Source organism: Chlorocebus sabaeus, chromosome 8, assembly GCF_047675955.1.
Source record: "Chlorocebus sabaeus isolate Y175 chromosome 8, mChlSab1.0.hap1, whole genome shotgun sequence".
Lineage (NCBI taxonomy): Eukaryota > Metazoa > Chordata > Mammalia > Primates > Cercopithecidae > Chlorocebus > Chlorocebus sabaeus.
Window position 1 is genome coordinate 32,168,259 of NC_132911.1, and position 15,225 is coordinate 32,183,483.

General features: G+C 41.9%; 1 protein-coding gene across 12 annotated transcripts in view; it reads left to right on the forward strand.

Moving 5' to 3' along the window:
• NRG1 (neuregulin 1) overlaps nucleotides 1-15,225 on the forward strand; it is a 1,121,522-nt gene that overhangs the window by 893,893 nt on the left and 212,404 nt on the right. For 5 of the 12 annotated variants that reach the window (XM_007962136.3, XM_007962132.3, XM_007962131.3 and 2 more), the window contains exon 1: nucleotides 640-1,213. The exons of 6 other annotated variants lie outside the window; for them this stretch is intronic. In XM_007962136.3, the coding sequence (XP_007960327.2) occupies nucleotides 1,114-1,213 (100 nt within the window). In that variant the 5' untranslated portion in view covers nucleotides 640-1,113. Of the gene's footprint in view, nucleotides 1-637; nucleotides 1,214-15,225 lie in introns of those variants that run through there. One more of the 12 variants, XM_007962141.3, reaches the window with a different exon arrangement.

Here is a 15,225-nt window from a genome sequence, read left to right on the forward strand (position 1 = left end):
ACACACACACACACACGGCGCAGACCCAGCAGGAGAGCGCAACCTGGCATTTTTAAGGTTCGCTTAACCTTTCCTGTGCACCTGGAAGGAATTATCTTATCTTAAACTCCCTTCCACCTAGAGTTTATTTTCGCCTACGTGCGACAGGGCTTTTGCACTTAAGTGAGTTAAGGAATGAATCCCGAACTCTTCTGGAAAAGCCACCAAAGTTCCCCCGCACCCCTCCCAAGGTTCCTGACCACGGAGCCTCCGCTTGGGGTACAGGTGTTGGAGTTGCAAACTTTTCTCTGTGCTGTTTTTCTCCGCGTGGAGGGGGACTGAGCAGCCCTCCCAGGTACTGCCTGGCTGCGGAGAGAAGCGGGCAACGAGAGTGTCGGGTCTCCGCCTGGGTTCCCCGGTCTCCGGGGCGCTTGCCTCGGTCTCCGCGCAGCGTCCAGCGACCCCTGTCGGGGGTTCCCGGCAGCCTCGCCGCCGCCCCCTGCCCTGCCCGCGCGGGAGGAAAAGGGGCTGCGCCCGGGAGCGCCGAGTCCAGGCTCCTCCCGGTGGCGTGTCCGCGCCTCGGGGTGGGGGTGTGGTGGGGAAGAGGGAGGGGACGAGGCCAGGGGAGGGTGCGAAGGAGGCGCCTGCCTCCAACCTGCGGGCGGGAGGTGGGTGGCTGCGGGGCAATTGAAAAAGAGCCGGCGAGGAGTTCCCCGAAACTTGTTGGAACTCCGGGCTCGCGCGGAGGCCAAGAGCTGAGCGGCGGCTGCTGCCCGGACGATGGGAGCGCGAGCGGGACGGTGACAACCTCTCCCCGATCGGGCTGCGAGGGCGCCGGGCAGAGGCCAGGACGCTAGCTGCCAGCGGCGGGACTCAGCGACGACTTCCCTGGGCGACAGGAGCAGTCCCGAGAGCCAGGGCGAGCGCCCGTTCCAGGTGGCCGGGACCGCCCGCGGCGTCCGCGCCGCGCTCTCTGCAGGCGACGGGAGACGCCCCCGCGCAGCGCGAGCGCCTCAGCCCGGCCGTTCGCTCTCCCCCTCGAGGGACAAACTTTTCCCAAACCCAATCCGAGCCCTTGGACCAAACTCGCCTGCGCCGAGAGCCGTCCGCGTAGAGCGCTACGTCTCCGGCGAGATGTCCGAGCGCAAAGAAGGCAGAGGCAAAGGGAAGGGCAAGAAGAGGGAGCGAGGCTCCGGCAAGAAGCCCGAGTCCGCGGCGGGCAGCCAGAGCCCAGGTGGGTGCGCAGCGCGGCCCGGGCCCCGCAATCCTTCTCTTACTCCTCCTCCTCCTCGGATGCGGTGGCCTCTCCCTCCTCTCTACCTCACCCGTCCGCTTCGCCCTGTGCTCTGAGCGCCCGTGGAGTCGCGCGGTGCTTCCCCTCCTCCGGGCCGCCGCTCACCTGGGCGCCGAGTCCTACCGGGCGCCAACGCCCAGAGCGCAGGGCAAGGGACAGCGGTCCCAGCCGCACCCTCCCAGGGTTCCGGGAGCTCTGCGCTCCCTGGCACGGCCCCTCCCCAGCGCCTTAGCGGGGGAGCCCGGCCCGGGAGTGGGACCTGGGGTATAGGAGTCGAGGCTGCGTGCGCGCGTGCCCCGCGCCAGAAGCGCTTTGCACGGGGGCCGTGTGCCCTCTAGCGGGAAACGCTGGAACCGGCCTCCTGGAGGGAGAGCCGTCCCCTCGGTGTGCCTGGCAGCGCAGAAGTGGGTGGTCGAGCAAGGGGCCGCGTGGGAAATTAGCTTCGACGTTTTGGGGCAGAGGGCAAGCGATGTAGAGTGCGCGCCGGTTCGTCTTGATTCAGTCCTGCGCTATGGAGACTCAGAGCAGCGCAGGGATTCCTAAAGGTCAGCGAAGCAGATGAAATCTAGTCCAGTGCCAGGAATCAGCTCTGCGCCAAACAAGTTCTACAAACTTTTGGCTTAACAGTTCTATTTTTCAAGACCTCTGTGATAAATACGGTTCATTTACTTTCCCAGGAGATGTCAGAAAGCAACCATTTATCTGAATTTTTGAACCCAATTTTTTGCTGGTTATCTATATAATAAAATGGCAATTGAAGCTTTGTAGAAACAAATCTTGTATTTCATCAGAACACGAGCACGAATGAAAGCTTTACCTTAGATGTCCCTAGGAAGCGCTGATGCTTTAGACATTGCCTTGGACAAAAGAGGCATGTCGAATAAATACTTGTTTATGAGTGATTGCTAGCTGATAAAAGAGGGGAGGAAGGAGATGGGGGAGAATTTATTTATTTTTTGCCTCTGCAATTCCCAATTATTAATTGATCTGGATGCCGTAAGTCGCTTTGAGCATGCTCCCAACGCACATTTCATGAAGTACTTCTGAAGAATTAATTCAATAGTACTTGATAATACTGTGGCTACGGTAATGCCGTAGAAGTATTTGTTCCTTGCTGGAAGAAAACTACATTTGCTTGGTCCTCTTACTGGTATCACTGATAGCATTTCAGAACCTGGGTTATTGGCAGAAACCTTCAGCAGAGTTTTGAGCAAACAGAAATTGAACAGAGAGTAATTGTTTCACCACTGGCCATTCTTGTGCTTGCTTCTTTAATAAGATACTGCTGATCGTATTCACTTCAAGTACTGGTCATTGCCCCTCATGAGGGTGTATTGAATTTTTGCTTATTTTTACCGTATATTTTGGGGAGAGACCATAGCATTTTATTTAACAAGATATGAAATTGGGGAGCTGGATTAGTTACCTCCCTGCGTGACTTTGTGTACTGTCCTTTCTAAGGTCATCGTACAAAATTACAGAGATTTCAGACCTAGCTCAAATCGTTGTAAAGAGTTATTTTGGGGGCGCTTATCACTGCGGTTGTGTTCTTCTCCTGCCTCCCTGCTCATTGCCTTCAGAAGTTTCTGTGGTCCTCTGTAGACGGTCTAATGAATTAAGGAGGGGCCAGTGGTTTGAAGTAGCATCCTTTACAAGTAATAGGTATGCATTTTGTCAAGGGCTCCTAGCAGCAGCACCATAACACAGAAACTTGACAAGTTCAGTGGGGGAGGGATTTAGGAGGCAGGCATTTCTGTGCCCACCAGATCTTATCTACTAGGTAGGCAGCTGTCTTGTGATTAGCTATGCTCTCTCTTGACACAGAGCACCAGAGCTTCCTTGGTGGCTCTAATCTGCTTTCCAGAGGCACAGCAGTGATTCCCTCTAAACCAGCTAAGTCAGTATCTTTAAGTGACATTTGCTTAACTTCCCTGAAAAATTGGAGTGACTGTGGCTGTAGGTTAGTTTTTAGTATATTTGTCTGTTTTCCACCAGATTATAATCTTTTTTGGGGAGGGACTTTTTACCCCCTTCAAAGCATCTTGTGCTTTTTAAACCAGATAGGAATATATATTCTTTATTTGATTCAAAAAGAATGGTCAACAACTTGAAACCAGCTTTATATAGAAGCACATGGCATTACAAACAATGCTTCAGAATCAGTGTTTCTTTCCTTCCTTGTCATTTTCCTAATAATGGTAAGTGCCAGTGTAGTTTTCCTTGTCTTAGGAGAATTCATACCCGATGACCATAATGGTTTGTGAGAAAAACCCACACTCTAGGTTTCAGGCATCCTCAAAGGAACGACCTCTAGATGCCATAACTCTCATATTCACACTTGCCATGCTAGCCCAAATTAGGACTTATGAGGACAAGTGTCTCTTGTATTGCTCCCATCTTAGTGTCTGTCAGTTCCACGTTTCACCCGCTTCTTAAAACAGCCGCTGCAACTGTCTGTCCTTGATGATATGTGTGTAATAGTCAAGCCTCTCTTTGGCTGTTTTAACATTGCCTCATAACAGTCAGGGGAGAGATAATGGGGTGGGATCTCAGCCACTCAGCCCCGCTGTGTGCTATATTGTACACATAGGCATAAACACATCTGTTGGAGGGAAATTTTCAGGGGAAAAAGGCTTCTTTAACTTTCATATGGCATGAGTGACTGATATGCGATACATACATGGCTATTTCAGAGTATCCGCATTTTTGTACAATTAACTAAATGTTGAATTGCACACTATTGGGGCTGCAGATGTTCAGCAGAATTATCTATTCCATAATAATAGCTCTAATAGGTCCCAAGCCCTTGGAGTCATTGATTCCTTTGGTCAGAATAAGCAAACTAAGAATGGTCTTGGGTACTGTATCGCTGATTCATGTACCAAGGGCCCTGTAACAGCCTGGGCCTCCTTGATGCTGGACCTCCCATATCCAGTCTCTTCATACTGATTCAGCTCAACAGACTTTTCCTCTTGAAGCCTGAATTACAAAATCAGAGCTTTTTTTTTTTTTTTAGATGTAGTCTCACTCCGTCACGAGGCTGGAGTGGAGTAGTGCGATCTCGGCTCACTGTAACCTCCGCCTCCCGGGTTCAAGTGACTCCCCTGCCTCAGACTCTTGAGCTGGGACTACAGGTGTGTGCCACCATGCCTGGCTAATTTTTGTATTTTTAGTAGAGACAGGGTTTCACCCTGTTGGCTAGGATGGTGTCGATCTCCTGACCTCGTGATCCACCCGCCTCGGCCTCCCAAAGTGCTGGGATTACAGGCATGAGCCACTGCGCTTGGCCGTTTTTTTCTTTTTTTTTGTTGTTTTTTTAAGTTTTTGGCCAGTTGGTATTTGACTCTAAGCTTCCTTTATGATTCTCTATTTGTTGATATGTTCTTACTCTGCACCTCTGCACGGAATTCTTTTTTATTTTCTCCTCTTAAATAACCTGGAAAAAATTCGCTATCATGCCTAGCTGGATTCTAGAACTATCCTGTCTCCCTTCACTCCTGGTAGGAGGGGCATTTGTGAGTATAGGTGATGGAAACATTGAGAAACCTAGTATCCCAAATGGGTAGAAGCAGGCTGTGAGTTTCCCCAATGACATCACCCACCTGTTTCCCTCACTAAGTGGCTCTGCCGGCCGAAGTGCTTGTAAACATTCTTGGGTATAAAGTGCCGTGACCCTAACAGGGCAGCCTGTGTTTACAGAACAAGAGGAATGTCCAGTGATCTGTTTCAAGCTGGTTACTTGTAACCACCTAGCCTATGTAATTATTAAAAACATTGAAGATTATTCACAGAATGAAATAGGACTTATTTTGCAGAATTAAAATAGCAGGAAGAGCGGAAGAAAGTTGTATACTCAAATGTGAATACTTCTCATACCCATGAAATGGTTAGATAACACTAATGAAAAAGGAGAAAAAAATATATATATAAAACCAAAAAATATTAGACAAACATGTGAACACTGAATACCTACTATATGCCAGGCACTGTGCTGGACACTTTTATGTTTATAAATGAGGGAACTGCTGTTTATTGAATTCTTACCATTTGCCTGGCAGTAAAACAGATGTATATTGTGTATTTTGTCATCTGTCATTTCGAAAATAAGAAAATTCCTCGCTATTAGGCAGCAAGATGCCAGATGGCCTAGTCTTTAGCTCTTCAGCCAGATTGCCTGGGTTTAAATCCTAATTAGACTGTTCTTAAATATGTAGTCATGGGAAGGTTACTTAATCTTTCTGTGCCTAAATTTCCCTTTTCTGTAATATGGGGATAATAATAGTATTATGATTATCATGAGGGTTTCATGAAGCTTAAAGGAAATAATCCATGAAAAGCACTCTGAACATCAACCAACGTGTAGTAAGTGCCCAGTAATATTAGATGTCTTTATAAAACTACTTAAGAAGTGAATTATCTGTGTCTTTGCAAAGATATTTGATATACTTTCCAAAATTTACCTTTTATGGTAAAAAATATCCCAAGCTGACCTCAGATCACACTGGGTATAAATATTAATATGTACTACCTGTAAAACTAGAGAAAAGTGGATAAGAGTGTCAAACTCCATAACTGCATATATATATTATGAAAACAGTACTGAACTCAATCTAAATATTGAAAGTAGAGTGAGGTGCAACATAATTTTATCTCTGGCAGAAAAATGTTGAGGTTTCAAGCTATGAGAAGATTTTGAAACATGACTCTTTTTTCTGGCAACACTTGAGAGTTGATGCTTAAACCCAACTTTATTGTATAGAATACATAATCTTCTCTTTTGGGACTCATATAAATTGCAGCAATTGAGAAACAAAAGTGTTCACCAACCTTCCCCTCACTCTCTTTTTTTCAAGCATAACAGTATATTGCCAGCAATGTTCATAGAATTGAGTGCAGGTGTTTCTAAATATAAACAAAATAAGGAATATATTAAATCCACGTTTCTAGCTTTTTATTTCCTCCTCAGCCTTTCTAGAATGGCTGTAGTGTTTAAAGTTCTGAAAGTGTGATAGATTCTTACCAAATCAACATTCTGTTAGCATTCTCAAAATAACAAGTTAAATTCGATTTGAACAGTACTGATAGTTTATCATGTTCTGTTGTGATAGATGAAAACAAACCAAATGCCAGTATTTTGAGTGAGTAATTTTATTTGCTCAGAGACGCAAATGAATGAACTTCTGGTAGTTTAGTTAACCCTGGAGCTCCCCCTCTTGACAAATAGAAAAAACAAAAAATTAAATCAGATGGTATTAGCTTGAAAACGGATTTATTTTACCCAGATAAAAACTATGCCACTAAGGTACATAAAATGAAGCTTTCTTAAAGGAACGAATGTTTTGGATTCCTCCTAATTTTGTGCACGTCTGCACTTGTGTACATCCTTGCATATGTTTTAATAGATTTTTTAAAAAGCGAGCTACCAAAATACCAATAGATGTCAGTGTTTGTTGCTTTAGAAAAAGTGAGGTGTTAGGAAAAAAGAAAAAATGGACAACTTAATTTATATTTAGTTTTAGTAAGCATAAAACTGGCTACTTTTCAACAATTCACTCATAATTCACTGTATATAACCCTGTTTACAAAAGTACATTTTATTAAGGAAAATATTCCATGCTCTCATCTCTTTCTTCTAAATATTTTTTTAAAGCCTCTGCAGTAGATTCCCAGAAGAATTCAGAATGTAGGCAGAAAATATGTTAATTTTTTAAATTTGGAAATAAAATTATTTGAGAATGTCGTTAACACATTCGATTTCTTTTAAATTTTTAAACTAGAAATTCGATATGCACTTTCTTATGTTGCCCTGATTATGACTGATGAAGTGCATTTTTCAGTCCAAGTCGAGTGAGCTCTGTGGAGTTCTGTCTCTGCACAGGGCAGAGATGATCACAATTCTCTTCATTCTTCCTGTGCCCGGTGTCACCTTTCTCTGGCCTCCAGAGGGTGCTCCAGGAGCATTACACTGCTATTCCCCAAAGACTGACTTCTTTTTTCTCTCTCTCTCACTCTTTTTTTTTTTTTTTTTTTTCAATTACTGCAGTATTCTGGGCAATCTACTGGAAGAATAGAGTCCCAATTCCATACATGTTAGCTGCCTCAACTGGAGTTTGTTTTCCAGCTGGACCACATAGTCCTAATTCATTAAAAATTCTACATTAGAATATTCTAAAACATCATTCTGATGATGTTGATGCAGTGGTCAGCTTGCAAGGGGACATCTGTCAGATTAATTCCCTCTAGGACTTTCCCCCAAGGGAATCAAGCATCTTTAAATACCTTCCAATCACCCCTTACAACAGCTCCCCCCCACCGAAGTGCACATGGTACCCACAAAGAGAATTAGTGCTATTTAAGAGTTTCACTCTGGCATTGGAAAGCTATATGTGAAAGCATCAAAATTGGACAACAGATCTTTACTAACACATTTATTTTCATCTCTTCCTATCACTCTGTTTCCTTAACCTAGGGCAACACATGTTTAGGAGCCCCACTTTGATTGAGTGCACACTTTTGAACACAGGTTTGAGTGACTAATTCTTGTGGATCATGGGCTGATATTTTAATATGGTCACATAGCCCTTGTATTTATGGTTTACCTGCTTATGTTAATTCCACCCTGTACTTGTTATCTTTGATACACTGAGTTACTCTCAGTATATTACTGAGGAATACTGAGTTACTCTCAGTATATTACTCCCCTTCCCTTTTTAAAGTGTAATATTGTTCCCATTGTTTCTTGCTGCAAGAAATCTATCATTGATGGGAATAGCCTTTGCTCTGCCACAGTGCACCAAACCTTTCATTCCACAGCTTCGATAGGCAGGCCTTCGCTGGGCAGCTGTAGTTTTAGTTTCAGTGGTATGAGAGTCATGGAATGTTTTATTAGATTGAACCATATGAAATTGTCAATTTTGTAGGTCATACCTGGCTGAATATTGTCCATGTCATATAGTTTAATATTTGGACTTTGAAAAAGTAATTTGACTTTCCTTATTCTTTACATATTCTTTAAAATAATAATGACAACTTTGAAAAAATCATGTAGTTTTTGATAATAATTAAGTAGGATTGAAGTAATACATAAAAGAAATCTGAGCTAGGGATAACTGAAGCAGTAACATTTTTTGCAACCAATAAATCAGCCAAATGACATCCATATTAAATGAATTTAGCATAAAATTAGAATGGCAGAGCAACTAGCATTTTCCCTTGGCGAGAAAAGTAGCAAGTTTCTACCATAAAATATGACTTATTTTTATTTGACCTATTAGCAAATAGTTATTGCACCTTAACCACCATTATTTCTACAGATAGATTACAGAGCAATGAGTAGGAAATATGGAAGACTGCTGAATAATCCTGGCGTTAGTTATGGAGTAATATGAAAAAAGAAAAAGAAAACCTTTTACTCACTTTCACAGTACTATATCAATGCAAGCTTTTTAGTAGTTTTATGTGTGACTTTTATCATCAAGTGAAAATGCATCTCATTATTAGATGGCCTATTTTATAAATAAAGTTCAAATTTCAATATAGCCAGTTTTTAAAACTGTATATAACTCATCCCTTTGTTACATATAATCTCCCAATTTTAGAGACTTACATTACATATTTAAAGCATAGTCTCTTTAGCTCTCCCACAGGGAATCTAAAACCAGCCTTTACAAGGAGATGTCAGAATTCCTGTTTGCAATGATATTTTTTCAGAACAAATAATAGTAAATTAATTAACACAATTTTTCATTTGTGTATCAACTAGGCATTGGTTTTTGTTTTCTGCTTTTTGTTTTTGAGACTGAGTCTTGCTCTGTTGCCCAGGCTGGAGTGTAGTGGCGCGATCTCGGCTCACTGCAAGCTCCCTTTCCTGGGTTCATACCATTCTCCTGCCTCAGCCTCCCAAGTAGCCGGGACTGCAGGCACCCGCCACCATGCCCGGCTAATTTTTTTGCATTTTTAGTAGAGACGGGGTTTCACCATGTTAGCCAGGATGGTCTCGATCTCCTGACCTCGTGATCTGCCTGCCTCGGCCTCCCAAAGTGCTGGGATTACAGGCATGAGTCAGCATACCCAGCAAGTAGGCATTATTTTTGCGCGTACATATCAAACCTGTTTTTATATGTTTTGGTACTTTATCTCTTTTCTGCCAATAGGGTGAAATGGAAGTATAGTCTTGGGATTATGCACAACATTTTATTGTTTAAAATTATAGTATTCCTTTTCCATTCTGTAGTTTCAATTGTTTAAAAATGGGGGTAGGGGGCCAGTCTGTCTTGAAGCCCATGAGATGGTAGATCTTTAGAAACAGTTATAATAGCAGTCATATTGAAACTTATTGTCATCTATTTCTGGGAAAAATATTGAAGGCTGGTGTATTGTCCCCAGAAGGATTAGATGAAATACAGAGAATAGATTATGATTATAATTTGTTTTAGTGAGGTCACCTTGCTGTACAGTTGGAACCTTCCCGGGGGATTGCTCATGCATTATCCATTTTGGGAAAGAGTAGTACTTACAGACATTATGGAAATGAGCGGGTGGGTTTGTCGGGAGGAAACCAATAATTTAAATACTGAGTTGAATGGAAAATGAAATACATGATTTTCCATATATTAAATTGAATAGAAATGAGAGACTTATGTCTTAAGGGTTTTTCTTCTCTTTTTTTCAAACATGTTGGTGATATTGTGTGTTCCCAAGTACCCTCGGCCTGACAGGAAGGAGAAATGTCAATAGAAAGAGTTATTTATTATATTTTGATATTTAGAAAGGAACAGCGGAGTTTTAAATGTTGTGCACATTATTTATGCCCCATCCCAAAGGACAGCGATCCACTTAAAAAAGGCAGAAAAGACAAAGACCGCTATCATTCTCGAAGAATCAACAGAAGCTAAGGGAGAGCGTAGAGTCCCTGTGGCCTCTACAGAGTCGTCGCCCTCTCCAGCTGAATCCACACAAAGCCTCCTTGATTGAAAGAGCCTCTACATTGGACTGTGCATGGTGCGAGGAAATGTGATTACTTGCAATATGCTACTGAGTACAGAATAAATATTATGCATTTGGTTTTCACTAAACTTAAAAAGCCTAGTGAAAACCCCACTTCTACATGTGATGAATGTGGTTATGCTGTGTCAGGTGAAGACGTGTTTCAGTGCCTTCCTTTACTTTCCATTAAGGTATGCTGATTTCCTTCTCCCTTATGAAATAGATAAAGGAAGGACACAATCATCCCGCTGCTCTGCCCTGAGTGCACCAGTATGGGAATAAAACTCTATAACCAGAGGGTTGTGGCAACCATCTAACAGGGACCTGTATTTAGACATGTGTGTTTGGGAGAGCTGCAAAGTGGCTGTGCTTCTGATATCACAGGAGTCTGTGAAAGAGGCAACCAAAGAAGACCTGAGGCTCTTCTTGTCATTTTAGATATGTGATTTCATGAAGTTACTCTTGACCTTAATGTGGATGCCCGTTTGGGATTTGTGTCTGCATTTCATCCACAGCTGCGTGGCATAGTTGCTGAGTAATCCTATTGCTCTTGAGCAATGTAAATTACAGCTGTGGCTGAGTGTGTGGTTCATGCCTGTAATCTCAACACTTTGGGAAACCAAAGTGGGAGATCTCTTGAACTCAGGGATTCAAAACCAGCCTGGGCAACACAGGAGTCCTCATCTCTACTAAAAATCGAAAAAATTAGCCGGGCATGGTGGCATGTTCCTGTGGTCCCAGCTATTAAGGAGGGTGAGACAGGAGGATTGCTTGAGCCCAGAAGGTTGAGGCTGTGGTGAGGGATTATCGTCACACCACTGCACTCCAGTGTAGGTAACAGTGTAAGACTTGTCTCAGGAAAAAAAAAAAAAAAAAAGTTACAGCCATATCAAAAGAACAATTTATTGACCACCCAAATTGTCTTGGAATTCTCACATTAATTTACAGGGAGAAATAACCCTTTGGAAAATTCACAATGTTTTGGTAGTACTAGTATGTCATCTCACTCTAAAATGTAAAAAAAAAAAAAAAAAAAAAAAAATCACTACTCAGATCTTATGAGAATCTAGTTTTTGATTATGAATACAGCAATTCTTTGTTGAAAACTCCCTTGACAAATTAAGCCAATGATGGACATTCTAATAATTGTTGTATTTTATGGTACATTTGTAACTAAAAGCTACTTCTTTGATTAATGACTGATAGTTTCATGGAAGAAGTCATTCTTTTCCTGGTCACTCTGGAAAATAAGAAATGAGAAATGATTGCATGTGGTATATATATGTGTGGGTCTAAGTACTAAATTTGCAGATTGCCTGAAAATGTTCTTATATACTTTTTATGGATACAGGTTTTCTTTTTAATTAGCTTCAGAAAGTATCAATACATTATTATACTTTAAATTGACTAGAGCTACGTTTTTAAATGGTCAGACAAGTTTTCCTTTTAAAGGATTCCTTTTGTGATTACTAGCCGCCTGAAATAGTATTTCAAGACCATGCATGGTGCCTCATACTTGTAATCCCAGCCCTTTGGGGGTTGAGGTGGGAGAATCACTTGAGCCCAGGAGTTCAAGACCAGCCTGGTCGACATGGCAAAAATCTGTCTCTACAAAAAATACAAAAGAAAAAAAAATTAGCCAGGCATGGTGGGATGCACCTGTAGTCCCAGCTACTTGGGAGGCTGAGGAGGGAGGATCACTTGAGCCCTCAGAGGTTGCAGTGAGCTGGAATCGTGACTGCACACCAGCCTGGGTGACAGAGTGAGACCCTGTCTCAAAATAAAATAAAATAAGATATAAATGAAATAGTATTTTCAAGACTTGGTATAAATGCATAGCTGTTAAGCTGTAAGGACATCATTAAATGTTCATAAATGAATCGGTAACTTTCTACATTTTATCACCTTATTTTCTATAATACAGAAAATATACTTTAAATATTTTATTTATCCGAGTCCTTTTTTTGTTTTTGCTTTTTTTTTTTTTTTTTGCAAGACCAAAGTCAGAGCAAGTTCAATTCTATTTTGAGCATTTTATTTTGGCACTCATGTAGTTTAATTTAAAAAAAAAAAAAAACCATTGTCCTCAGCCAGAAGAATTTTTGGTTGAGTGATCATAAATGGAGAGTTTAGCATTTCACATCTCTAGAATGTAAAAGCCACAAAGTCATATCTGTCTTTTATGTTGTCGTATCATCAGGGGCTATCACGGTGCTGAGAACATAGTCTTTGTTCTTAAGAATTTATTCAGTAACTGACTGAATGAGGAGGTATGGCTAGTTTGCTTAAACCATGGAATTGTAGGAGTTGATGGGTAGCAGTTTAGTTATTATGCTACTATCAGTTAATAAGAAAGTATGAGTGCAGTTCACTAGTATCAGTGATACATGGATTTGTTCCTAAATTGTTATTTTTATGGTTGAAATTTGCACGGTTTATTTTGAAGCTCTCAGTAAGTCATAATCAGTGCTTAATTATTCAGACTAATGAATCGGAGTTAGAGGTTTGCTCAGTCCACAATTCTTGCTACCATTAAAATATTTTGTTACATTTTCTTTTGAGTACATAGAAGCAACTAATAAATGGATTAAGATGCTGCAGTTTAAGAAGTTAATCTTTGTAAATTACTTTGGCCATTGCCTGGAACCTAATGTTTGCTATGTTAAGAGTTTGTTATATAAGTAAACAACCACTGTTCCTGGTAGGTAATGAAAGTAATCTTAAACAATATTAGTGGTGCCTAAAAAGTAAGGTCTTAAATATAACTACAGTAGTCCTGAGAAAAATCAGAGTGTTAGAACTGAAAAGGTTTTCTTAGAGGTGATCTGCTCGAATCTCATCTTTTTAAATGAGGAAAACCACAAGGTACAAACATCAAGGGCATCAATCCTAGCACTAGAACCTGGATCTCTAGATTTCAGGGTAATGATTTTAATTATTCTCATGCTATACTTTCAGTCTCAAGATGGCACTGTATATGAATTCAGCTTCACTTGTATAGTGCTTTGGGTGTTATTATGCTTCCAGATAAGAGAGATGTATTTCTATGCCATTGAGGAACACCTTAGAGTACCTATGATTCATAGGAATGTGAAGGCTATAAATCAACTGAATCTTTATATCTTTTTCTTCCTTGTTGCAGTATCTTGTACCCAAGTAGCTTCAATAATTTTGACTGACAAGATGACCATAAAGTAAATAGTCCTAATGTCATAACATGGAAGAGGAGGGTAATGGGCGTGTGTGTGTGAGTGTGAATTAGTATAGTATAGTAATGAGCTGCCTCAGTGCTCTTAAACTTTTTTAGCACCAATGCCTTTATGCAGGAGACCTTGAAAACAAGCAAGAGATCTTTGTGGGCTCTCTGTAAATGGTGTGCATGCAAAAAAGGGTCCTCAGTGCTTATCCCTTGACAGCTGCTCTGAGACCATTGAGTCACTCACTTGCATCTGTGAGCCACTGACCAGTCACTGATTGCAGTGACAGTTTATCACTAACAACCTGAATTATCTTTGACCCAGAGACCCAGGGGTCAAAGGCCTCCTAGTCCATTATTAAATTTCCAGGGCAGTAGTTCAGTTTGCATTAGGGGATTTATTTATATTTATTTATCTAAGGTTTTTTGGGGGCGGGGGGTGGAGGAGCTTGGGGGAATGAGACCTGCAGTTATTTTCCCCACATTTATAAGATTATTTAGTCCTTTATTTGTAGGATTTGGCATCCTAAAAGAAAGGAAGACCCAAAGTATCGTGGTTCTGATCCGGGCCTCACATGGCTGTCCTAAAGATTTCTGGGACCCATTTATGGGAAGAATGCCACTCTGTAGATTGTAGCAGGGAGGAGCTTTGCCCTCAGGAAGACACAGATCCTTTGAGGGTGGTAGAGACTCCTAAAGTCTGGGGATTCATATCCAGCTGGCCCCATTAACAAGAGAATTAAAGAGTGGCTAGAAAGGGACTGAAGAGTTCACTGGGAGCCCATCCAAAAAGCTGAGGGTACAGACAACTGCTGATTCCCAACCAGTCATGGATTTTATTATATTTTATTTTGAGACAGGTCTCATTTGGTCGCCCAGGCTGGAGTGCAATAGTGCGATCATAGCTCACTGTACCCTGGGACTCCTGGGCTTTAGTGATCCTCCCACCTTAACCTCCCAAGTAGCTGGGACTACAGGCATATACCACCATGCTCAGTTAATTTTTTTTCATTTTGTAGAGATGGGGTCTTGCTATACTGCCCAAGCTTGTCTAGAACTCCTGGGTTCCAGCAATCCTTCCACCTTGGCCTCCCAAAGTACTGGGATTATAGGCATGAGCCACTGTGCCTGACTCGCCAGTGATGGATTGAAAGTCTCTTCTGGGTTGTAACCAGGAAGCGTGCCTGGGCCAGACTGAGAGGGCTGAAGGATGACAGCCTGGTTTCAGTGTGTGAATGTGCATGTATGTACCTGTGTATGAGTATGTGGGTAAGTGTGTGAGCCTGTAAAAGTATATCATGAGTGGTTGTCTCTTAGGAGGAGAGGGAATCAGGAACCTTGGTGAAATAACACCATGTACTGGCATGGAAAAGCACTGTTCTGGTCAGCAGTCAAGAAGACTGAGGAGGACTAAATGTGTATGATTTGGGCAATCATTTAAAGCATCTTGGATTTATTTCCTTGTCTGATAATTAACAAGGTTGATGTACACGAGGTATAACAATTTTAGGGGTAGAAGAAAAGTATGATTCAAATCGGCATTTTATTAGATCAATGGTCTCTGATTTGGTGTGATGTCTTCCTGGTATGTTTTCACTTAGACAAAGCTTGTTTAACCCATGGCCCATGGGCCTCATGCATCCTAGGACAGCTTTTAATGTGGCCCAACATAAATTCATACTTTCTTAAAACATTATGAGCTTTTTTGTGATTTTTCTTTCAGTTCATCAACTGTCATTAGTGTTAGTGTATATTATTTGTGGCCCAAGAC